This window comes from Priapulus caudatus, unplaced genomic scaffold (assembly GCF_000485595.1).
Source record: "Priapulus caudatus unplaced genomic scaffold, Priapulus_caudatus-5.0.1 Scaffold1490, whole genome shotgun sequence".
Classification (NCBI taxonomy): domain Eukaryota; kingdom Metazoa; phylum Priapulida; class Priapulimorpha; order Priapulimorphida; family Priapulidae; genus Priapulus; species Priapulus caudatus.
The window spans coordinates 27,129-52,746 of record NW_014578551.1 but is presented as its reverse complement, the minus strand read 5'-3'; the positions used below and the strand labels follow the sequence as shown (position 1 = coordinate 52,746).

Genomic DNA, 25,618 nt, shown 5'->3' with positions numbered 1-25,618 from the left:
AGGCCGTTACAAAAGTATGTTGGACAACACTGTCACTTTCTCCTCCTCTCCACTCCTCCACCGAAGCAGCGAGTTTCTCCCTCCGCCACCCTCGCGTCTGCGCGCGTCGGCCGCGCAGAGCTGGTTGCCCGTAGCAACCGCTTCCTCTTCTGCGTTGCTTCACGCTCGACCTCCGCCTCTAGCTGCCGTTGTGTCAGCTTCGCGCACCTGGCAATTACATATATCTACATTGTAACTATACATTTTTCTTAGTGAATGGAGAAGGCGGGATGGCAGGATCCAAATAAGAATGGATTTAGGATCTGGAATCTATATACTGCAACATGCAGAGATATTGCCGCCATAAATGTACAGATGAATGCACGCACGCACGCACGCACGCACGTATGTACGCACGCACGCACGTATGCACGCACGCACGCATGCACTTATGTACGCACGCACGCATGCACGTATGTACGCACGCACGCATGCACGTGTGCGCGCGCACAAATGTGTGATTTCATGATTGCATACGTGCATGTATGCGGGCTTGTGGGCGTGCGTGCGTACACCATGCACACACACACACACACACACACGACACACACACACACACACACACACACACACACACACACACAGCCACACACACACACACACACACACACACACACACACACACACCACACACACACACACGCACACACACACACACACGCGCGCGCGCGCATTAAAAGCACATTAAGTCAGTCGACTTACCCTCTCTTTGGCCACTGACTAGAATACCCACGGCGAGGAACCAGTTCTAAACAGAAAAGTTAATTTAATTGATCACTTCTGTTTAGAATTTTGATGTTAATTGTCCATAGTCTGTGCGAGACGAGATGTCCGCCGTAACAACGATTAAGTTAATGTCGCTTCAGCCACGCACAAAACTCTAATCACTTTCTTCACAACAGTCGTCTTTCTCGTGGAGGTTACAACGTCAATGACATTGGTACGTGTATGCGTGTCTATGTGTGTGTGTGTGTGTGTGTGTGTGTGTGTGTGTGTGTGCGCGCGCGCGTACATTTAGTAAACTTAGCCGTATCAACGACATAGCTACGGAATCTAGTGAAATTAACAGGTAGGCTAATTAGTAGGAGTTGTTTATAATAGTAGTATTATAGTAAATAGCATGGCGGCGACTGTTTCGCGCATATCACTGTGTATTTGTGCATGCACAATGGCGTGCGCGCTATGTGTTGCAGCGGTGTATTGGACGGTGTTGAAGTGAAGTTATTAGGTCAAATCAAAATTAAGACTATTACTGGTACTGGTACTGGTAGGTCTAGTACTGACAAGTTGTATTTATTAACCATAATTTTATTATTAAAACGGTCGAAGTGCCTGTGTAATGGAGGGGTAGTATTTGTGAATGTGCGTTCATATTATTTTCAGTTTTTCACTGACTGTCCCAAGTGCCTGTAGCTACTGCCTCCTCCTCATTGCTAGCTACGGATGTGTTGTATATCTTATATGTACATAATACTGCCTCACAGGTTTCGTCAAACTTCCACCAGAGAGATATTAGCAATGCGGAAAACGAACACTTCACTCAATAAGCTGAACTACGCCGAGATACTCTGCTGGATACTGGTAGGAATGCATCATTCATCTATAAAAATAAAGTTTATCTCAGTTAGATCCAAAATAAGTTATAAATACTTACACTGACTGAAATTTTCGCCCATCTCTCCAATAGACTTCATGTTTCCAAGCAGATGGACGAAAATTATTTTGGATCTAACTGGAATAAACTTTATTTGCATGTGAACTATAGAGATCCGATGAAATTATTCAATCATTCATCTATAGTTCGAGCAGTGGTGTCGACATTAAATGTATCGATGCGCAGTCATCGTAAACATTTCCTGTGACAGATTCTATCCAAAATATCTAGCAATTGTGAATGTAGACAAAGCACGTAATTAGCATCATTTTGGCGCCAATAAAACCAATTTCGAAATTTACAAACGGCGTTCATTGTCCCCTTATTCGCCACACAACTAATATAATATTATAAACTTATAATATAAACGATTGTCTCTACTCTCTCAGCGTCGAGTACGCTTTTTGAAATGGGTCACTGATTTCGTGTCTTTCCATGGCGCGCTGGCCTCTTCCACCGATTAATTCTTCCACATGCGTTGCGCGTGCGAATGCTGAGAATCAGAGACCTACCCACTCTCCTGGTCTCTCGTATAGCAACGCACGCAACTGAAATATCCGCCAAACGCGACTGACGGACGGCTTTAACCAATCAGTATTGTGATTGGGCATTCTAAAAGCAATGCTTGGCAACAAAGTGTCGCGAATACGGCAGTTTTGTTGCATGTGCTAAAAGAAACATAAACTCTGCTAACTTAACCGACCTAGCAACGGTGTCTAGGGGGCATAGATATCTCGCTCGGACGGGCGGGCCGAATTCAGTCTCTCATGAAAATGAGTGCGTTGATTAGTATTTCTCTATTGATACGCAGGCGGTGACAATGGCTCTGGTCGCAGTCACTCAGGCTACTAGGGTACAAGACATCTCACGCTTACCGAAGATGAAACCGAAAGATATGGAGCGCGCATGCACCGGCGCGTGCGATTTCATGGCAAACTATTGTCAGTGTCTATCACCTAGTGCCAGAAACGACATCAAAGACAATGGAGACCGACAGAGAAAGTTTCACCGCATGGTCTGTGTGGCTGTGTGTAACTTCACGTGGAAGTGCAATTGTGATCTTACCGACAGCAGTGGCTACCGACACTGAGACTGAATGTCAAACAATAAACATTCGGATCGGACATCGCAACTACAATTATATAGCACTATTTCAATACTGCTATGTGCGAGTGATGTAATATTGATAATATTGAGCATTCCCTAAATTTCAACTCTCAGAAAATACATGGGCACCTGATCTAAATTGATCGTTTTTTGTTAATTTCGTGTTTTTACCCCTGTTTCTATAACTCCTGTTCCACAATACACCGGCATACAACGATAAGTAACTTCGCCGCCATGGAATTTACAGGGCACATTCTAAATGCTGTATAAATCGTGGACACACATTTTTGCTTTTGACGTTTTAGTCCACAAATATACGCGGTTCACCTCACAAAAGCAAATCGGACAACCCATTATTACAAAAGTCTTTGCTGTACACGGTCTGCCACGAAGTACCACATCATAAGAGTACATGGTTTATCCAGATTTATGTAACACTGAGCTCGATGACAAATACTATCTCATAATTTTTTTTATTTATCTTTACAGACCATAGGTATACAAGATTCTCCTATGCATTATCATGTTCTCTATTCACTAGTCTATTAAATATAATCATATCATGATACAGCCAAGCGTAACAATACCAATACTAAACCACGGCAAGCACGGACGCAGCCAACTTATTTCCAAGAAGCCAAGAGTGCCTTCGTATCTATATATTACCAGTGCATGTGATTTTCTATCATCTGAGAAAACAATGTCAAAGTCTAATTTTATCGTACCTACTGAAATAAAATTCTGAATGTGTCACAGACTGAAGAATGGAAAAGTCAAAACGTGTAAAGGGTAGTAGACATCAATCAACCAACCAACCAACCAATCAATCAATCAATCAATCAATCAATCAATCAATCAATCAGGCAGTCAGTCATTTATGGTCTTGGTAAGCATGATGATTGGCTGGAATAAGATGGCTTTTTTCTTGGTCAGTGTCACTATTCCATAAACTTGCCGGCGCTCCATAGCTGAACGGAGCCATGTATAGAAACCAACCACATCGTCGTATGCGGAGATGTAAACATCTACTGAACATAGGCATCCTCATATGCCGATTCTGAGAAGAGTTCAGCTTGTTTATCCACCAAGTAACTGTAAAATAAGATAATTCCATAATACGTAATCAGGGGTAGAAATGAACTTTTGAACAAGTGAGTCCAACGGACTCCCTGCCCTTAAAAAGAAGGAGTACGCGGCAAAATGAGGGAGTCCGCAGTCTGACGTTCCAAATTAAAGATATTAACAATAATGCATGTGCTTATTTTGAAGATTCATGCGGTTGCACGTCTGCCAAATTTTCTTTGGACATTTCCTAAAAAAATACGGTAATTACGCAAGGCCGTGCTCTGGAACGAACTAGTTAATATGGCAAAATTTTCAGGGAGTCACACGGACTCCTGCATATGTCAGACCAAGGAGTCCGGCAGTAAATCAGGGAGTATTTGACTCCGGACTCTCCGTTAATTTCGCACCCTGCGTAACAGAGCCAACCCACTCACAGGTTCAGCATAGCAAGTGCAGACAAATGCTGCTAAACAGATTCTATTCCTGTGGCACAAACGAACATTTCAAATAACAACGATATTTCAATAACACATACTTGAGGAACATTTCTAAATGGGTACATATCGCCTCTCGTTTCTTCTGAGACATTCGGATTTTTCCAAGGAGTTCTGGCAGCTTCACTGCAACGTTAGATACAGATAACATTAGATAAATAAATAACCACAAACAATAATACACGGCATGCAAATGCCATTTTACTAAAACATTGACAGTAGAAGTAAAGCTGTGTGAAGCTGACCTATCTTCCTGGTTTGATCAACGAGTAGCTTTAGTCAGGCAGCATTGCGACGTTCTAAAGATGCCGTTTAGTAATGACAGTACCGCAAGGTGGTGTTCATGAATGAAAAACGCATTTAGCTTGGCCTAGCTTGAGCGACCATGCAACGATATCCAAGGGGCAGCGCGGTTGTTATTGCACTAACACGGATACACTGAGTGCAGGCTTACCGAACAGTCGCAGCAGGTGGTGCGCCCCGTACAACAACGACGGCATCGTCGGCTTGCTGTTCGCCACGTCCTCCGGCAGCAGCTTCCATGAGAGCACGTCGCTGAGCACGTCGCCTTTGCGAGGATGGTGACTCACATGTCCGTTCGATTGGCCGTCGTGTGGCAGGGTGTAGTCGGAGCAGGTGCTGCTAGCGTAGCTAGAGCTACTGAACGCTGTGAGGTAACGAGAGGAAGCTGTTATGTCTTGTCGGAAGAACGATAACTGATAAAAAGAACGCAGTGGCTACGCGTCCGGTCATCCGTTCCAAAGCTCAGCACAGATTCCCAAATCCACGTCACAATTAGGCCACGCCCCCTTTCAAATCGTTGATTTTACTGGATTTACTATTGCTTCAAAAGTTACAAAAACACATTTTTTTGATAAAATACCTAAAGGTAAGTAATATTATGGTAAAAACTTATTGTTTATTGTTTTTTACTAGAAAAATATAGTTGGGTTCACGTAAGAAATATATGACCGGACGAGTAGCCTGGGAGCTGGGCGTCCGGTAACCGGACGCGTAGCCACGGACTAAAAAATATGTTTAATACAACTTTGTTAACTCAAAAAACTTGGCGTTACAGCCAGCGAAGCTGGAGCTGTTACAACACATCCCTGCGTGTACCACGCACTGCTAGAAAGTGCCAACACAAAGCGGGTGCAATGAACACCTGCTGTGTTGCTGCTTGACCTACATTCTAGAAGCCAAACTTTAGCACTAACTATAATTTAACAGCAATGGAAACTAAAGAGTGATTTATATCAGAAGCGGCCGTCTCTCAATTGACATCGCTCCCCTCTACCCACCCGGATTCATTGATTCAGCTCCAGCATAAGCAACGGTAAGAACTATTATATAACTATTTATATAACTATATATATATATATATGCTAAAATGCGTTTTCAATGATTATAAAACACCTTCAAATGGTAATTCATGCAAAGGATAAGTTTAACAATCAACCATCACAACAAATGCACTAAATCATGTGTATCTCTTTATATCACCTGCCCCTTATAGAATATATGTAGTATAAACAATTAATTAAAGTATATGTACGTGACACGGGCTTGGTCATTGTCGCTGTTGCTGGCGAAGGAGCTGCTATGACGGCAGACGCCACCTTGTCTGTTAGTGGTGCTGCCCTCTGTGGGGGAGCAACAGCGACTGATCGCATTTGTCTCTTGCTGTCTGGGCTGGAGTGACTGCTGGCACAGGAGGGAGGCGAGGATGGTTTATCTGCCACATGTAGTGACGGCTGTCAACGAAATAAGTGGGAAGAATCAACAAATCATCACGTCGCAGTATTCAATCCACAAAACTCAGCAGCGATGCCAGAAGTCTTCACGCACATGTATGAGTCGTGTTCTCCTCCCAGAGTACCATAATACTTTGTGCAGGAACGCAAGACTCTGCATAAATTCAGTGAGTTTTCCAACAGCACCGTCACACATCTATGCATCGTGTGACGGTGACTGGTGGACACGAGTAGTGAGTTCTTGTTTTCAGAGTCAGGTACTCCTCCCCAGATAAATAGAAAATCAGATTAATCGCTTGATGAGCGTGACTCTAAAGTGGGGGACACACTATGCGAATTTCGCTACGATCAGATCCGCAGCAAAATTCGCAGTCGAAAATATTCTCACCCGCATGCGATTAATTGAACGGACACACTACACGCGATTTACTGTCACCACACGGCTCCAACCATGGCTCCAACAGTCATGTGATCGCTGGATTGCCGCCATTTCTCAATCATGTGATTATCATACTGATCAATGATTCGCTGCATTATAACATCGGCCGGCTCGATTTTCGCTTCCACTGACACACAATGCGAATCTGTACGCAGCGATAAAAATTTGCAGCGAAAATATCAAACATGTTTGATAGGTGCGAATTTCGGTGCGGATAAAATTCACGGCAAAACTCTAATAAATTCGCATGGTGTGTCCCTTACCACTCACTCACCAGCTTTCTATCCGTTGCTGAGTGATGTCGCAGCCGGCTGCTGATTGGATGCTCTAACTCCGAGTCCGTATCCTGCGTCTCCTCCTTGACAACGGGCAATGGCGACAGCGATGCCACCTTCTCCGGCTCCTCCTTGACGTCTTTGCGCGGCCTTCCCCGCCCACGTCGCTTCATCGGTGCCGTTTTTGCCCGCGAGGGGGCGTTTGGGAGGAACCTGCCACCAGAGCGCAACCGTGGTGCGGGCTTAGCACGGGCAAAATCAGCAGTTATACCTGGAAAACTGTTTGGGAAGCGGAAATGTTAAACGGATTATTGCTAAGCAGATTACTGGGGTTTTTGGTCTCCTTCAAATGTCAAGTGGCTTCATGCTGGATATTGTATGCATGCACTGCCATACAGCAATTACTTAATACTCCATTCATTTAGGCAAATGAGGCACAGATGTGCTGTACTGGCTGACAACTTACATTTATAGAAATATATAAGACACCAGGATAATACCAGACTTGCTCACAGCATTAAATGTTTTCCAGTTCAATGCAGCTTCATTTACACATTCACTCATTTTCCGGATCAAGCATCGTGCACCGCATGAGCCTAACATCACGAGCTTACCACTGAGGCTCTAACTTTACATGTAGCTGTGTTGTCAGAGTTTCACTCATCATCTCATACTGTGGTCTCTCCAACTTGTAGAGCAAAATCAGAGGTAGCATGAAATCAAAGTAGATCCGAAGCCCATCTACGATTTCACGGCATATTTTCAAACTGCAAAGACAAACGTGCACGATTGATAAGCATATGACCGATATTGCATAGGATGAATCAAATGAATTTATACTGAATGTTTACGTATATAAGCCACAGTGCTACTAATGTCACCCGACACCACAATTTGGAAGCCTGGTTCTTATTGACACAAGAATGACAGCTCAACCAACCAATCCTAAAATTTTAGATAGACACTAGAAACGATCTTAACTGCTATTCATTGAGTGGTATTAGAGCAATATACTAATCTAAGAATAAAACACAATTAAAAACATCTCTTCAAGACAGTCAACTATTGCCATCGTAACGTAAGAACATTGTCAATGATTGCTTTGATTATATATCTTTATTAAATCAATATTTTAATGCATTACTCTACTTCATCCGATTATATCAGTAAAGTGGAATCTATTCCAGCTAAGACCCTATAATACGCCCCCCCCCCCTGAGATGTCTTACCTTTTCTCCACAGGTGGGACATCTGTCAAGGCAGCCTTTGACTTTCTGTCAGGGGAGCAAACGAGATTCATTCCGAAATTCTTCGCATAACATTCTAAAATCTCAATGATGTTCGGCCCACATGGTAGCTTTAACTGCTGAAAAGTGCACGAGCCATACAGTCAGTTCGGCATCCATGGAACAGGACAACTCACACTGATTTTCATGTAGGTCAGTAGGAAAAATCAGACCAGTGCTCTCATTATGATAAGGAGGTCAAATGTTATGATTATTCTTATGAGCTTATAGGAGCTATGATTACCAAGAATATAACTCTATGATCCGATCGAATGCATTCAATGCATACATGGACATACAACTCTGTGATTGAACCAAGGTTTCCAACCCTGCATCAGAGATGCCAACCCATATTTGAAGCAATCTGTAGTGTCTGGCCATCAAATTAGTAGTTTGAGGGTCACGTAGTGACCCGAGTTTGCTAGGGGGGTCTGGCATGCCTCCCGGAAAAAAATTTTGATTCTGAGATGCAATTTCCTGCATTCTGAGGGTAAAAAATGACAATAAATTGAAAAAAAAAGAAGTTCGATCACAGTGAAATTCATAGTTTGATACAAACTGGTCGTAGTGGTTCAAAAGGAATAGAAATTGTAGTGGTTGGCATCTCTGCTGCATGGCTAAATCACTGTGGCAGCGAGTCTTAAACAATCACTGGTTCATGTCACCTTATTATCTCTTGTGATTCTGATATAGTCCTCTTCCATAACTTGTTTCAGCTCCTTTGGCAAATGGACATCTAACGGCCCTGCCTCATCAACAAGTACCTGCAATGAAATTGATCATTTCACAAATAAATCAAAGAAAATCATAAAAAATAATCAATGTGGATAAATTTAGTCTCACTTGTCAGCATACATATTACTAGGCGTTAATAATGAAAAAAATGTTATTATTAACCACTGATATTATTACTGATTACTTCCGCATAAAAATCATTACGATTTTGTGCTGTTATAGGCTATAAAACGGTAAATGATCAGCAAACTTGCACCTGCTTTCTTGAGATTCACGAGAATGGAATTTTCAACCGCTCCCACAAAACAAGTGCACATAGTTATCACAAGCTTTTATAAACTGGTACCTATCTGGATATGTAGACAAATGTAACATAGTGTAAAGGCCAGGTGCCAGTCAATGGCATCTCGTAAGAGCAAAAATCAAAAAGCTAGTTTTGTTGACACATGTAAGCAAATCTTATTTGAAATGCAGATCGGTGCACATATTGGTGAAAACAATGATGTGCGAGTATTTTACGACATGTTAGTCTTACTATGACTGCTTGGTGTTACGCAAGGCCAGTGCTGGCAAGTATGAAAACAGTCAAGAAACTATGTAAACGATTTGAAATACATGAGAAATCCTCTCTCTGAAGGACATCAGAGGACACTAGATTCAAATACATAACCATATCTTATACAATATCATATGTATATAGAATATCAATGTATCAAAATATCAATATCATATGTAATAAAATGTGTAAACGATTTGAAATACACGAGAAATCCTCTCTAAAGGAAATAGCAGGACACTAGATTCACGTACATAACCATATCTTATACAATATCATATGATCATGAGTGTGTAATATAGAGATTATACACTCTATATTACACACTCTATCTACTCATCTCTATATTATCTAATCTATCTAATCTATTATCTAATATATAATCGATTATCTAATATATAATCGATTATCTATTTATATAATATCTTATCTATAATATATAATCTACCATCTATAATATATATTATCTATTATCTAATCTATCATCTCTATATTATACACACCAGATATGATCATTACAGGTACAACAATTTTAATCCAGCACTGAAGCTAAGCGGACTTGAACCTACGTGATCGGTGTCATCGTCAGAGTCACTCTCGGACGAGCTTTCATCGGAGAAGCTGCTGCGTGAATCCCCGTCCTCATTCCTGATCTTCTTCAGCGTCTCATCCACCTTCTCCTGTATGGTCTTCCTTCTCCGCTGCGTCTTCTTCCTGGAAATCACATTATCACGGTTATCACACCACTTATCAGCTGTCTACTCAAACCAAACTCTCAATTTTCGTTCCCTTGTTCGGTCCAGTCTCTTTACACTTGATACCAAGAGCGTATTAAGTATGTACTTATGTATGTATGTATGTACTTATGTAAGTATGTACATACTTAATACGCTCTTGTTGATACTTATAAGGTAAATGCCCAGTAAAGGATGTTCGGCAAGGTTATAACATTTCAAGACAGTTATAACAGTATAACATATGCAGGTAATCAGTTGACTACGTCGTTGTGGATATAATAGGTAAAATAGATAGTAGTACGTCAGGTAAGTAAAGTAGATGTATTATGGGAGTGTAAGTAACATAAGGTATTTAATACAGATACAGGATAGTAATAGGACTAGGTAAAATAGCAATGATGGATGCTCACATACCAGGCTAAATCTAAATTTGGATAGATCGCAATACTAATTATATATACTCAAATCTAACGTACAGTATTTCAGCCGTTTTCTCGGCTAATTCCTTTTGCAAGTCTCGGTTCTCTTCCGTTTCTTTTACTACATACTCTTCTGGTACGCATCGATCCCAGCTGGAAATAAAGCGAGTGCGTGTGTAATATTTTTAGATCAAAAGTGGATAACTATAACAAAGTGCATTATAGAAAATATCCATTTATTGTATATACTTTGTGTTGCACTCATGATAATGAAAAATATAGGACCAGAATTGTATGCAACACCAAGGTTCAAAATATTACACTCATATACATAACAGAAATTATTTCTCTATTGCTTAAAATGCAATGGCTATTAAATAATAATGCAAATGTGTTTTTATATGATATTACGTTTTGGGTAATGTGCATAATATATAATCACACCTATTGTTCCAACCCTGGAAATGTACAAGGTACTCAACCACCTTGCGACCACGGCTGTCTTTTGTTTCTATGATTTCGAGAATCTGAAAAAACCAGGAAAGTACAGACTTTTTGTTATTTACATAGAGCCAAATAAGGCTGGTTAAAGCATGACAATGCTACTGGCATGCTATCATATTCTATAGTCATCAGCACACACAACTACGCACGCACAAACGCACACACATGCCCTACTAACTCGGATTGTATGGTAAATTATTTTTAGTTTCCATGGCCTTTACATAACTCTTATTGCCTTTATATTAAATGTGTATCTAGCATAGCTCAAGATATTTGCACGTGGCAGTACTGTAATTAAACATTTATGCCACTAGAGTGTGGCGGGTCTAGACTACTGATACCTGTTCTACACTCTGCTATCTTAATATATGGAAATAATTTATGGCATCATTCAATGCAGTACTATTTTTCAAGGCATGGTGTCTACAACAATTTAGTTCATACTCATGAGTTATAAAACACCATGCTGTGAAAGTATTTTTATGTTAATTGAAAAAATAAAGGTAAAACCAATAATTATAATACCTAATATTCACGATTTTTTAAATTCCTTTCTAGCAATAAATAAATACTTGTCAAATTCCATAGCAATAAAATGCCACAAGCTCTCTAGTACACTGATAGGGTTAAGCATGCAAACCCAACTGCCAACATATATTTACCTTGGAATCATAAAGCACTTTAGCTTTGGTGGGATCTGGCTCAAAGCAAAGCACCTTTTCACCATCATGAAACTTTGGTTTCTGACCACGTGTAGAGGACATCTCCATCAATAAAGTTTGTGCACAAAGCAACACACGCAACTAATGGAATTGTCAATCCACAGGCGGGTTATATCTCCAACTTCAGTAATGTCTGCAAATAAAATTTTGCACTCATAGATTGAATTCAAATATTGGAACAGAACTGTGCAGTAGTTGTGGACAACTGTATAAGAACATGATTTCAGCTTTCAGTATTATTCAATTAGCTATTATTCTAACATTTATATTGACATGTTATCAAGGAATAACGAAATAATGTATGGAATTTCACATAAATAATAGTTAACGAACCGAAAAAGCACGTGTATTTGGGGGTAGGGACACAAACATGCCAACTGTAGGCCTGTACCGTAGTATTTGGACGCTCGCCCAAAACTGGACGCTCCTAAGTGCGCATGCGCGCAGGCGCCTCTTGTTTTGCAAGGGCGCACACAGCGCATGCGCAGTAGTCATCTGCGCATCTTGCCCATCGAAACGGTCGCAATAAACAAACATGGCGGACTTCCCGGTCACTGATGGAAACATTTGATTGAAACAATTTGCTATATGTATTCAGGGTTCTCCCCAGGATGAAATTGAAACAGGGGAGAGGGGGGGGGAGGGGAGGGGAGGGGGGAAACTAGGGTGGTCCGGGGGCCTGGTCAAATCACTGGCAGCAAGAACAAGTCCGCCACCTGCACCTACAACACACACGCATCTATTGACTAATATAACAACATTATATATAGTTATATATAACTACTAAAACAACTATAGCTACTATAACAACTATAACTACTATAACAACTATATATAACGTTGTTATATATAGTCAATAGATGCGTGTGTGCTGTAGCTGCAGGTGCGGACTTGTTCTTGCTACCAGTGGGTCGAATGGGAATTCTTGCCGAGATGGCCCTTCAATTGCCAGTAGCAGCAGCACCTCCAAAGCGGACTCACTCAGCCTGTTCCTCATGTAGCCATTCCCATTAAAAAAATAAAAATAACTTTTTTTTTTAATCGGGGCGGAAATAATGAGAGATCATGTTGTTTGTGCACAGCGCGGGCGTGCAGTGTACTTGCGTGTTGCAGATGAGCAGTCGACTGGCATTTACAGGTGATTATAGGCGAAATAGAGTAGAGAAACATTAGAGAAACATTAAGACTTTGGTACATTTCGTGTTTATTTACCATTAATTTTTTTTTTATTGAGACGTTCCAAGTGCCTGTGCCTGTGGTTGGGATGGTGTATACTATACGTAGTGAGCCAGGGGAAAAAATACACGGGGGCGGCGGGCGATTTCGCCCCCGAAATGCCAAAAGAGCCCTCGAAAATACGATATCGAGGGCGACCCAAAAGCAAAAGTCCGCCTGGAAATCGATTGTCCAGGTCGGTCCCGCGCGCTTGCCGATCTCGCTCGGCTCTGCGCTAGCGGCAGCCGGTTACACGGCGGCGGTAGAATTCCTAGTACGGTGTGGCTGTCAGTGTTTATCATTAAGCATGCATGTGTGTATTGCATTCAATCAAGCGCGCGCCGCGCCCGCGCGTATATATATCGTGTGTGCCTGTGCGCGTGCTTGCGTGTGTGCCTGCGCGCGTGCGTGCGTGCCGGTGTGCCTGCAGGCGTGCTTGGTGTGTGCCTGCGCTGCGTGCGTGCGTGCGGGTGTGCCTGTGTGTGCCGGTGTGCCTGCTGGCGTGCTTGCGTGCGTGCGTTGCGTGCGTGCGTGCCTGCATGCGTGCGTGCGTGTGTGGCGGGCGTGCCTAGTAGACCCGTAGGACCAACGACCCGTAGGATTATAGAACGGTAATCCATGAAATCCTAATGAAATTCACACGTATATTTTTTCCCTGCCGCACACTCGTGTGTCATTCCGATTGTAGCTTTTTTTGTCAATTCCCGAAAGAGTTTTGCTGCCGCTCTCTCATAGTCCGGCAATTGCCAACCCTCTAAATTTAGTAGTGATTAGTACCACCTGAAACAATCGGCCCCCCACATACTTCAATCAATGCGCGCGTGTTCTTATATTGGAATGGGTTTACATGGCTGCAGCAGGCACGTACGCAGCGTCGATGTGCACAGCCATAACACACGTGCTCGCGGGCCGCTTCTCAAACCCCCTGACTTCCAGGGCCCTTACGCGGGCCTTGACCCCAGCCGCAAGAGACTATCGCATATAAACAATCGATCCTCCTAGCTGTACAGGCGACATTCCACTATTTGGGCTAGCCGTAATAGTTCTGTGTTTAGCTTGAACCTGTGATGTATTCACTATTCAAGTGCATTTGTGGTTGTGACTTGTGAGTTGTGATTATCATGTTAGTCTGTCAGTCTGATGAATAACTGTCTTGAATATTGACTGTTGTGTCTGTGTGTGTGTGTGTGTGTGTGTGTGTGTGTGTGTGTGTGTGTGCGTGCGTGCGTGCGTGCGTGCGTGTGTGCCTGCGTGTGACGTGTGTGTGGTGTGTGCGCGCCCCCACGAGTGTGTATTAGCTACTGTGTTGTGTGTACATTTGAGGAAACAGCCCTGGAAAAAAGTCGCCCTGGAAAGTGGAAAAAGAGCCCTGGAAAATTGAAAAAGTAGCCCGAAATTTTGGGGGGGTTTGCAAAAAGAGCCCCGGAAAGAAAAAAATTAATTTTTTCACTGTAGTGAGCCCTTTCATCTTGTAAAGGGTGGCATTCATTAACGGTGCATTTTTAAGCATGGCAAAGACTGCCCCTTGCCCCACTGCAAGTACAAGCCTAGACAGTAGACATCTAGGCCTACTTCTGTTATGCTACGTCTAGTCTGTTACCTTGAACCTGGAGTTGGTGCTAGTCTGTGAATGTCAGATTCACAGCAACCTTTACATTGGTGTTTTTCAGATGGAAATGTTATCAATGTGCTTTTTGAACCTCTAACGGAGACTAGGATTAACAACTTTACTTATACAAACGGATTTAGATAAAATGCATGTATGTATGTAATGTATTATTGTTATCAAACAACAACTAGCTGCAGCGAAATGAAATAGCCCTCTGTGTCATCAATCACCATGTTGTCAACTAGCGCCATCTGTTGATAATATAAAAATTTTATATTTGTTTATAGGATTATTGGTCCACACATTAACACCTTTAAAGAGACAAGTGAACACATGTAGTGGCGCTTGGTACGCCTGTCACAATTTTCGGTTCACATGCTTTGTTTTTGTTTGATCTGTTTATTCCTCGTGTAGCTGTGTCTGTATAAACAAATTCTAAACAAAATGGTTATGCGGTAAGTAGTAAATTAATACTAATAATAGACGCATAGGCGATTGGTTGTTTCAACAATACTATCAGGAGTCTATCAATATTGATATACTCCTGATTAATCGGGGTCCCAAACTAGGGCCTACGATTACGAATGGAAAAGACTAATCCCGGGCACTCTGTGAGGGAACCGCACAAATTAGGGTGGTCGGGTAGGGTATGGTTAGGGTTAGGTTTAGGATTAGGGTTAAGGTTAGGGTTAGGGTTAGGCTAGACCTAATAATTCTGTCCCATATAACCTTTTTTATAATTTTTGGTGAGGGTATATTGGGACAGAACGGGGTTCATTGAAATTTCGTGAGATCGCATGCAAAATGCATGCGCTGAGAATGCGCCGTACGACGCTATTGGCGCGAAAAAAAAACCTACCGTTCCCTTCTACATGGCTTTACCTTGCTAACTGCATATGTGTATACATTCACTTCAATCGATATTCACTTCTTAATAAGATGTTTCATAAACACCGCTTCGTTCAACTTTCCTAAATTACATCGCCATTACAAACAAATCAGACGAATCCAGAGCGAGTCTTACATGAGCCCCTGTTCTCGCTTGTATCTGTGGCGCTTGCAGGAGGCGTGATAGACGTCGCTGTGATTGGTCTGATTGTTTGAAAATGGCGAATGTGATTTACGAAAGTGGAATGAAGCGGGTTTCTGAAAAACAATCTTTTAAGAAGTGAATAACGATTGAAGTGAATGTATACACATATCAGGACAGTAGCAAGGTAAAGCCATGTAGTACTAGAAGGGTACGGTAGGTTTTTTTCGCGCCAGGCAATAGCGGCGTACGGGCCGCATTCGCAGCGCATGCATTTTGCATGCGATCTCACGAAATTTCAATGAACCCCGTTCTGTCCCAATATAACCCTCACCAAAATATAAAAAAGGTTATATGGGACAGAATTATTCCATCTAGGTACCACGCGAGCATTCAGGGTGCTATGGGACAGAATTATTCGGTCTATGGTTAGGCCTACCCTACCCGACCCTACCCTACCCGACCACCTCTACACTGTGGGCTCACCCTCACAGAGACTCGCAGCTAGGGCCTGCATACCTCCCAAAGTTATACTCGGTCGGGTTTTTAACACATTCTAACTCTAAAACTGTTACGTTACAAATTTGCTCGCGGCATATTGTCTATATTTGACCAGCCAGTGTTGCAATCGAGTCAAGGTAGCAACTTTCGGCTGATATAACTTTTGAAATAAACTACGATGGGAAATAAAACTTCGTATTCAAAATGACAACCGTCGTGCCTGTTTATGTAAATATTTTAAGAATTTGTAACGTAACAGTTTTAGAGTTAGAATGTGTTAAAAACCCGACCAAGTATAACGTTGGGAGGTATGCAGGCCCTAGCTGCGAGTCTCACAGAGTGCCCAGGGATTAGTCTTACCCGGAATTACGAATGGGTTGAGCGACTTAGTCATCAGACATAAATTATTCATTTATAATGATACTGTTCACACTCAATCACAGGCACTTGGAATGTCTCAATAAAAAAAATAATGGTAAATAAACACGAAATGTATTTACTACCAAAGTCTTAATGTTTCTCTACTCTATTTCGTCTATTATTGCTGATAATTACCAGTAAATGCCGGTCAAATGCTCATCTGCAACACACAAGTACACCGGACGCACGCCGCCCTGTGCATAAATAACAAGAAGAAAAGATTATTGTTTCTTATATTAATTACGTTATATTAGTATATGACTTAAAGTCACGATAAGGAAGTGCAAGCCGGATAACGATTTGGGAAGGGTGACTAGAAAATTTGCAGTGTAGCAACAATTTCGGCGTATATTAAGCGAGGCGGATATAGCAGGGTAGCCCGCCGCGCTTATCATGTACCTGGGGAAACACTGTACGGTGTAACATCAACTGCTGTTTACTCTTGACCTGAAACATTCTCTTTTTTTTTTGCGAGAATTCCCTGTATGGTTTGATCGCTATGCTGTTAACGACATGTACATTTATCTATTTACAGCGGTCAGCCAGGTAACCGGAGGCGCGGTGGAATGCGCATGGGTGGCTTCCGGGCCTTTGTTCCCCATGTGCCCTTTGACCTTGTCCTGGTAAGATGGTACTTGATGAATTCGTATGTGGGATTTTCTGTAGTATAGCTGGTATATATTATATTATTATATATACTATTATTATATAGATTATTATATATAGATTTACTGCGCATTTATGCCTCAGACGAAATCAGTGGTCGACTTGTGTCTAGATATACTATCTTTTAGCGTTTGTAACTGTTCCCGCTTCTCACACGCGTGCATTTACACGTGACAGTGCGAGCCGCAGAATGTGTTTCCGCGCTGCCGCCCATCGCCGGATGAAACGGCGTTCACGCAGGCGCTCCTCAAACGCAACCAGGACCTGTCGCCAACTGCGCAGGAGCAGGCGTCCGTGCTAGCCCTCATCACCAAGGTCAACCAGGTCATGGACAACATGATCGTCGCTCCGGCGATGTTCGAAGCGTGTGTGAGTAGCCGCGGCGGAGATTCGAGATTCGCGACGTTCATTTATGCGTGATTCTAGTATACTCAGCAGGGTTCTTGCCAGGCCTTTAATGCGTGTCGGTTCAAACGTGCCTTCAAAGCATGCGTCCTTCCTAGCACGTTGGAAGACACCTCTTCGCAATCATTGATGCAGCGTCGACATCGTGCGCGTGGACCCACCGTGGCGGACGCGGACCCACCGCGGGACCCACTGTGGCGCGCGCGGACCCACCTTAGCGCACGCAAACGCCAGGGAGGTCATGCACCGATTCTAAGTCTAATCTTTGCAGCAAACTCTAATCTAAACTCTAATCTTTGCAGCAAACTCTAATATAAACTCTAATCTTTGCAGCAAACTATAACCTAAACTCGAATCTTTGCAGCAAACTCTAATCTAAACTCGAATCTTTGCAGCAAATCGAGGAGATCCGGCAGGTTGGTTCGCACAAGAAAGGCACGATGATGGCCGGTCACAACGTCGCTGACATTGTTGCTCTGCTGAAGACGCTGCCAACGAAGGAGGCGGTGAACGCTCTCGCCTCCAAGGTGCTCGACGACCTGAAGGAGTCAGACGCAGCCGAAGGTGCGTACGTCTTGGTGTGAAGATAGTAGTAATAATAATATAAATATTATGATAATATTACCGTTGATAATAATGGTAAATGATGTATGTATTATCGTAGTGTGTGCAGGCACACAAAGTCAAACTGCGTGCTTGTATGATCGGATTCTACAGTTGATTGTTCCTCTTGCACGTATCAATATGTGCATTTGTGCGTGCGTGCGTGCGTGCGTGCGCACGTCTGTGCATGCGCGAGTGTGTGTGTCTGTGCGTGCGTGCGTGCATGTTTAGCATTTGACATAATGTATAACGTAATTAGTGTAGAGACGATGGAATGACTGTAATAAACCTGCTGTTGTAGTGTTGAATATGGCAATCAATGAAAGCGGATTCGAAATTGCCTCGTCTGATGCAACGGTGAAAGTACTCATCACGACAATTCCTCCGAATTTTAAGAAACTGGACCCAGAACTCCACTGTAAGTTACACACCTAACATATGTGTGTGTGTGGTGTGAGAAAATCTGTTTACACTGATTGTAAATAGAGTAGAACTTTACCTATCGTCACGCATTTCTATGTTTGGTTCTTGCACACAAAACATAGAATAATGGCTGTGTTAAAGGATTTGTTATTGCTCCCTCTTATAATTGTTTTCTTCACATTAGAATATATACTGCCTGGGATTTCAATTTTAAGAGGTGTTCAGATTCGTACAGTGGTACATAGCTAAACTGCTGCGTGTTCATAAAATCTGAATTTTTGGTCATTGCGAATGCTCGTTGTTTTCACGTGTGTTCACCTAGTGGAGGCGAAAGTAATGCAGAGCCACCTGGGGGCAATCCGACACACCCGCTGGTTTGAGGAGAATGCGTTCCACTCTAGCATCAAGGTTCTAATCAGACTGTCCCGTGACCTGCGTAATCGCTTCCAGGGATTCCGGCCTCTCAACCCGTGGATAATCGATCTGCTGGTAAGACTCTCACTCACTGTGTTGCATATGTTTGCAATAGTGCCACACTTTACCTAAACACCTACTGTGCACTTATATAGATATGTGCTTTCACGTGTGCATGTATATATATATATATATATATCAGGAGTAGATAATAGGGAGGAGTGTGACATCAATAAACAAGGGAAATTCGTCATTTACTAGCCTTATAATACCTACGATTTACTACACGTAACTCATCCAACTTGAGCTCAAATCGGACACAGTACATTCGCCAATCATCGTGCGAAATCGTTTTCTCGTAGACACCCGCAATCCGGAGATACAGCCTAAAACGTACGACACGATTCTCCATTCTATGGCCATCAATCCAACGCCATTGCGCGCCTATAATTCAAACAAAAGGCAGCTACCTAACGCGCTATTGCTAACCCAGCGAGGCATGTGGCTCGCTGGGAGATTAGGCATCAACACTCGGCGAGATAACCTTTGACCCGGTACACAGCTACACAGGCCACCTTTGTACATAGCTGGCATGCCTTCACGCACGCACGCCAACCGCATGATTAGCTCGTCGAGTGTTGCGTCGATCTCCAATCTCCCCGCGAGCCACAACGCCACATTCAGCTATCCGAGAGAGCAAACACAGCGACTGCGCGCCAGTGTTGCTGCCTTTTGTCTGAATTATAGGCGCGCAATGGGCGTTGGATTAATGTCCAAAGAATGGAGAATCGTGTCGTACGTTTTAGGCTGTATCTCCGGATTGCGGGTGTCTACGAGGAAACGATTTCGTACGATGATGGGCGAATGTACTGTGTCCGATTTGAGCTCAAGTTGGATGAGTTGCGCGTAGTAAATCGTAGGTATTATAAGGCTAGTAAATGACGAATTTCCCTTGTTTATTGATGTCACACTCCTCCAGTCCTCCCTATTATCTACTCCTGATATATATATATATATATATATACATATATTGCACTGACATATTCTACATGTAGAATAGACCCTTCTGCTTTTACGTGTGTGTGTATGTTAGTAAAGAGGTAACGCGTGGAAATGTGTACTTTTGCTCGAACATTTCATCAGCATTGTCTGTGCATTTCACTCGTCATGACGCAGGGTGAAGTCGGAATCTGTGATGTATTCTGATTGATGGCAAGATGCTTATTAAATTAATTCTTCATGCCAGTTATTAGTCAATCGTTATATATCCGATTGTTGTGGGGCACTGATGCAGTACTAGTATGCATATGTGCGTAAATACCTGTCTTATTCTCTATATTCCATTTTATATTTAATTATATTTCTTGTAAATGTTTTTTCCATTTCAGGCACATTACGCCATACTGAACAATCCAGCCAGACAGCCTCTGCCGATCAATGTTGCTTTCAGGTTAGTGAGGGATGTGCGAGTTTTATCGCTTTACGACCCGATTTTGTTCGGTTTCTTGGATGCATCAGCCACTTAACATGTGATGACATTTTGCAACTAAAGCTTATAGCATTATATATAGTGTAGATTAGTTGTAGTATTGAAAAATAGTATATATTTGGGCTTTACTTTTATATAGTATATATATTGATTATAATATTAGATAATGTGTGTAATATGTATTGATTATTGTATTATATAGTTTTATTGGCTCTCCGTAGCTGCTTCATTGGTAATTTCCTAATTTTATTATGAATATATTCATTTATATTTTGTGATATATGGGAATTTATGAATAGTTATGAATTTTAAATGTTTGCCACCAGGCGGTGCTTGCAGCTGTTGTCGGCTGGATTCTTCCTACCTGGTTCGGTGGGCATTACGGATCCATGCGAGAGCGGGACCCAGCGTGTTCACACTGTCATGACCCTAGAAGAGCAGGTACTGTCTTCATATACTTCACCTATCAATCTGTGTTTTTATCACACAATAATGCATTAACGTTCTCCATTTAGTGACGATTTTTACTAATCACAGCATTTGTGAGATCGTCATTGAATTGTTTTTAAATAAAAATTGCTCTGCCGGAAAGTAGGGGAGGATAGGATTGTCGTGCTGCTAGAAGAAAACGCGAGAGTTTGCCACTGTGCAGAGTGTATCTTTAAGTGACCATTTTCAATTTCAGTCACTAATTAATTCCCACGTATAATTTCATTTCATTAACGTAATTGAATTAAGTTTATTTTAATTAGTGTTTTTCTCCCACGTGTACAGGACCAGGTGTGCTTCACGGCCCAGACACTCCTGCGCGTTCTGGAACATGGCGGTTACAAGCAGGTTCTTGGCTTCGAAGGCAACTCGAGTGCGTGTAAACTACTAAACCCTAGAATTGTTACTGCCCTCCTTATTTCCTTACCTCTGCGAGATCTCCTTGTCTATATGTTGTCGAACCTGTGTATAAAGGTCATTGGTGGTAATTGTCAAAAGTGTCCTTTACAGACAGGTGTCTGTTTTATAGAGGTGTGCAGCTAACGCACGCCTGACTAATTCTCGGTGTATGTATTTTTTTTCGTCGAACGCCGAGTAAAACAGAAAATAAGACACGGCCGAGTACGTTAAGGGAGTGAACAAAAATAGGTGTATGCGAATAAAGTTTAAATAAAGTAATAAGTAAAAAAAAAGTATAAGCACAATAACGTATAAGCGACGACCCAGCGTCGCTCCGCAATGCGATTCGTTGTGACGTTGTCATGGCGACGCGCGCTCACGATCTTCCCGATTCCCTCTCGCAGGTATCGCGACGGAGATGTCGGTGTGGGAAGGCGTCGTCGTGACGCCGTCGGAGAAGGCGTACGAGAAACCGGAGAAGAAGGACGGCGAGGAGGAGGATGCGGAGGGAGAGGGAGAGGACGATGTCGAGGGAGAGGTCGGGGACGACATGGATACGGTGGACGGCCAGTGAGAGAGACGGCGACCGGAGAGAGACACATCCGCACGCGGCACGAACGCGACGTCACAAACCCTTTTTTGTTTCCTCTCTCTCCTTCCTTTCTTCCTCATCTTCTCTTTCCTTATTCCTAAAGGCAGTGACAACGAAAAACAGGCAGCGACCATGGGCGAACGATGCGGGCTGTAACCCTGACAACTGAGTTTTCGGCTTCGGCTGTTTCACACGGATTTTTCCGAGTCGCACATTTTCGTAGTCGAATTGGTTATGTTTCGCGGGGATGCGCGTCATCGCATGAGCCGCATCTCGGCTCCTTGAATCTTTTTGTGTGCATGTTTGTTTGGCATTCTAGCTCTGTTGTGTCTGCCGCCGCGATGCTAGGATGCTCACTTCACGATGGTTTGTGAGATTACCCAGATCGGGTCATGATCTACGGCCATCCTGCACTAGTGATCATGGTTTATTGTGCAGCGGCCCATTTTCAGAAACAAAATTCATATTAACATTAGTCTTAACATTAACTTTTTCTCGTAGACCGTTGACAGAGTTTTGTTTCATTAAATTACGAGGAAATTGGCCAGGATTTCTAATTCTTTTAACCTTACGTTTCTTTCAATGTTAGTGTTAGGACTAATTATGAGACTGATTTTGTTTCTGACAATGGGCCACAAGTTTATAATCCACTGATGATTCTTCAGATGGGTTACTTTTCGTTTGCCATCCTCTTCGTTTGTCGTAACGTCCTCGAATGTAAAATTGCAGCGTCCGCTTTTCATTAGCGTTAGCGGAGATTGTGTGAACTTTGTAATCTATGGTTTGAAAGGTTATTATTATGTGTTGAAATGTGTTCCCGGCGACGTCTTTCACGTCCCAAGGAAATTGAACGTTTACGGATGCTGATGCAATCTTTTGTCCAGCACACATACAAAGACATCTTATTTACACTCAGAATCCTCGCGATCGATGGTATATATGTAATTTCGATTTCAACAATAAACCTACTATATGTCCTTCTGTGAACACGCGTTCAATGTTGGTCACTTTTGGATCATCGTATATAAATAGGGGTGAAAGTAATTGAGGTCAATATACATTCATATTTCATATGAATAGCATCTTCAGCATGAAAAGACCCAGAGGTGTTTGCAGCTTGTAAACGTCGTACCTGTAAGTCAATCACAAGCTTGTATTAGTGTGAAACCGTGTTGATACTATTCTCAGTCTTTTGTTATATGCGGAGGCTTACGGTATCGTAATTCACAAGAACATGTATGGACAAAAAGGACAGTAACAGAATACAGACGATAACCTTTACGATTTTCATCCGTTTTTTCCCCAGTAATTGTGCAGGTTTCGCTGTCTGGAGCAATTTCTTGCTTGTCTGGCACGCGTAAATAACATACTATAATTAGTTCTATCTAGTTCTTGATTGTCTGGCACGCATAAATAACACTATAATTAGTTCTATCTAGTTCTTGCTTGTCTGGCACGCGTAAATAACATACTATAATTAGTTCTATCTAGTTCTTGATTGTCTGGCACGCATAAATAACACTATAATTAGTTCTATCTAGTTCTTGATTGTCTGGCACGCATAAATAACATACTATAATTAGTTCTATCTAGTTCTTGCTTGTCTGGCACGCGTAAATAACATACTATAATTAGTTCTATCTAGTTCTTGCTTGTCTGGCACGCGTAAATAACGTACTAAGTAGGCTCTGGTTAGTCTCACTTCTCTGTTTCGGAAGTCTACTAATAGGAACGTGAGAGATAGTCTAACACATTTGTTGGTTTGCATGTTATGGGCCTCGCATTGCAGCGAGTCACACACACCTGCACGTCTGTCGTCAGCTTTACCAAAACTGTCTGCGATTCGAGCGAATCTTGCCGTAGAAAAAAAGGGGATTTTGCACGTTTCCATGGTAATGGTGCTGTGCTTGCTGATTGATCCACGTGACTGTGTTACGTGGAAAATCGCGCGCCATACCTGCCGTTCTTCTCCTTTTCCCCTATATCTTCATACGTCGTCTTCCATTCCACCTCCCTTTGCCCTCCAATTCTGGAATATCTTCTCCCTATACCTCCCTTAATACCCTCATCAACTTTCCCCTCCTTCCGTCTCTCCTTCCACCCCTTTTCTCATCTTCTTTTCCTCTCCCTGTCGTTGACCTCCGCTCATCTTCTTTCCCTACAGGCTACATCTCCCCTGATTCCCTCTTCCTCTGTCCGCCTTACCTCTGTACACTTTCGCCTCTCCTACATCTCTTCTGACCCCCTCCCCCCTTTCTCTCCTCACCCCTCCCTTCACACCTATACCGTAACGCTCTCTTACACCTACCCTACATCTCCCTTGATTTTCTCCTCTCCTCCTCGCATCCTCTCCCCTTATACCTCCAACCCCCTACACCTCTCCTACACCTTCATTATACCTCCCCATACAACTCAGCTAATTCCTTTACACTTCCGCTGACCCCCCTCCCCGGCTCCACTCCTGCATTGCTTTTCCCCACGCTCCCACCATCACCCGTCATCCCTTTCCCCGACCTCTTCGCTCCCTCTCTAGCTATCCCTCCTCTTCACCGGCCTTTCTCCCCTCCTCACCTCTTCTCCATCTGCGATTCCTACCTCATAACAACTTGTGGATGTTCGAAGAGCTGTATCGCGTGATCTCCCGGTTCGATTCCCTTTTTCATTTTAGTTTTCTGCAAACGCGCGTCGCGGAAAAATAGTTAGAGTGAACGTACAGCAATGAACTGATCGATACATACGAGGTTCTAGTAAGTACGCTAGGTGCTTCATTTTCCTTCCCATAGATGTCGCCACTAATTAGGATCAAATTCCTGCGCTTACGTTGAATGGTTTAGGAAATGGAGAAGTCTAGTCCGAAGAGTAATGTGCAGTTGGTTATTAAGTTACTGCAATTTTCGTACCGCAATTGTCGTGCCGTTGTCGTGCGTGCGTTGTACAAAAGGTAATTTGTTGTGAAGCGCGTTAAAAGTAAGACCATATGAGAAGCCAACGGTGAATAGTCTACACAATGCGTGCTACTGCTGGTGCGTGCACGCGTGCCCACCCGCACGCACGCACGCGCGCACACACGCAGACCGAGAGAGAAATGGGTTGGTACACGCATGATTCTGCTGCAGCTGCGGCGAAAGGATGGACCAGCGGTGTGTGGGGGCGTGCACGTCTTTGCGCGTGGGGCGGACTGACAGGCAGTCGGGCGTGCGTACACGCGTGTGTGCGCATGCGTAGCACCAGTAGCAGCAGCAGCCGCAACAGAATCAACAGCAGCAGCCAACCTAAGCGGAAGCCATTCATGAAAATCCAATAGACAGACGCACGAGCAGACAAGCCGGGGTAAACATTCCGGTAGACGCCACCAGGCGTCGCGCGCGTCGCTGCAGGCGATCGCCGCCTCGATCCGCTTTTAATGAGACGTAAATTGAATGTTTCCGTCGCGATGTACGTCGCTGCTGTGCAGCTCGACCCCCCCCCCCAAACACACACCCAGACACACGCGTACACACACACACACACACACGCACGCACACACGCCACACACGCACAACAGGCACACACACAAACGCACACGCACACCACAACG

The 25,618-nt window shown here is 43.1% G+C and overlaps 3 protein-coding genes across 5 annotated transcripts; 2 read left to right on the top strand and 1 right to left on the bottom strand.

The window, feature by feature from the left end:
- Positions 1-1,032: 1,032 nt before the first annotated feature.
- On the top strand, positions 1,033-2,943 carry LOC106816802. Its single transcript, XM_014821426.1, has 3 exons — positions 1,033-1,108; positions 1,524-1,620; positions 2,505-2,943. The coding sequence occupies exons 2-3, from the start codon at positions 1,558-1,560 to the stop codon at positions 2,781-2,783; spliced, it is 342 nt and encodes a 113-aa protein (XP_014676912.1). The 5' UTR covers positions 1,033-1,108; positions 1,524-1,557; the 3' UTR covers positions 2,784-2,943.
- A 300-nt stretch (positions 2,944-3,243) lies between these two features.
- On the bottom strand, positions 3,244-14,853 carry LOC106816801 (male-specific lethal 3 homolog). 3 transcript variants are annotated; one of them, XM_014821422.1, is made up of 13 exons: positions 14,602-14,853; positions 11,727-11,919; positions 11,005-11,087; positions 10,618-10,713; positions 9,974-10,118; positions 8,779-8,877; positions 8,057-8,193; positions 7,442-7,594; positions 6,827-7,106; positions 5,915-6,113; positions 4,814-5,026; positions 4,401-4,485; positions 3,244-3,892 (listed from the first exon to the last, which is right to left on the bottom strand). In XM_014821422.1, exons 2-13 carry the CDS (start codon positions 11,832-11,834, stop codon positions 3,826-3,828), a joined length of 1,665 nt encoding a protein of 554 aa, XP_014676908.1. In that variant the 5' UTR covers positions 11,835-11,919; positions 14,602-14,853; the 3' UTR covers positions 3,244-3,825. The 3 variants fall into 3 exon arrangements, with proteins under 3 accessions (XP_014676908.1, XP_014676911.1, XP_014676909.1); XM_014821425.1 differs by having other exon boundaries at positions 6,827-7,040; XM_014821423.1 differs by having other exon boundaries at positions 8,057-8,190.
- Positions 14,854-14,956: 103 nt separating this feature from the next.
- Positions 14,957-23,028, top strand: LOC106816800 (interleukin enhancer-binding factor 2-like). The gene is made up of 10 exons (XM_014821421.1): positions 14,957-15,065; positions 17,097-17,184; positions 17,405-17,596; positions 18,028-18,196; positions 18,537-18,653; positions 18,981-19,147; positions 20,461-20,522; positions 20,888-21,002; positions 21,336-21,423; positions 21,854-23,028. The coding sequence occupies exons 1-10, from the start codon at positions 15,055-15,057 to the stop codon at positions 22,021-22,023; spliced, it is 1,179 nt and encodes a 392-aa protein (XP_014676907.1). The 5' UTR covers positions 14,957-15,054; the 3' UTR covers positions 22,024-23,028.
- The last annotated feature ends 2,590 nt before the right edge of the window (positions 23,029-25,618 follow it).

Bases quoted from the DNA above. Each gene is read 5' to 3' on its own strand.
- LOC106816800 (XM_014821421.1), top strand. The intron at 20,523-20,887 runs GTTAGTGAGGGA...GTTTGCCACCAG, and splicing joins CCGATCAATGTTGCTTTCAG to GCGGTGCTTGCAGCTGTTGT. The intron at 21,003-21,335 runs GTACTGTCTTCA...CCACGTGTACAG, and splicing joins TCATGACCCTAGAAGAGCAG to GACCAGGTGTGCTTCACGGC.
- LOC106816801 (XM_014821422.1), bottom strand. From the start codon at position 11,834: ATGGAGATGTCCTCTACACGTGGTCAGAAACCAAAGTTTCATGATGGT. The intron at 10,714-11,004 runs GTGTGATTATAT...CTTTATTTCCAG, and splicing joins TTCCAGGGTTGGAACAATAG to CTGGGATCGATGCGTACCAG. The intron at 8,194-8,778 runs GTGACATGAACC...TGCACTTTTCAG, and splicing joins GAATCACAAGAGATAATAAG to CAGTTAAAGCTACCATGTGG.
- LOC106816802 (XM_014821426.1), top strand. From the start codon at position 1,558: ATGCGGAAAACGAACACTTCACTCAATAAGCTGAACTACGCCGAGATA. The intron at 1,621-2,504 runs GTAGGAATGCAT...ATTGATACGCAG, and splicing joins AGATACTCTGCTGGATACTG to GCGGTGACAATGGCTCTGGT.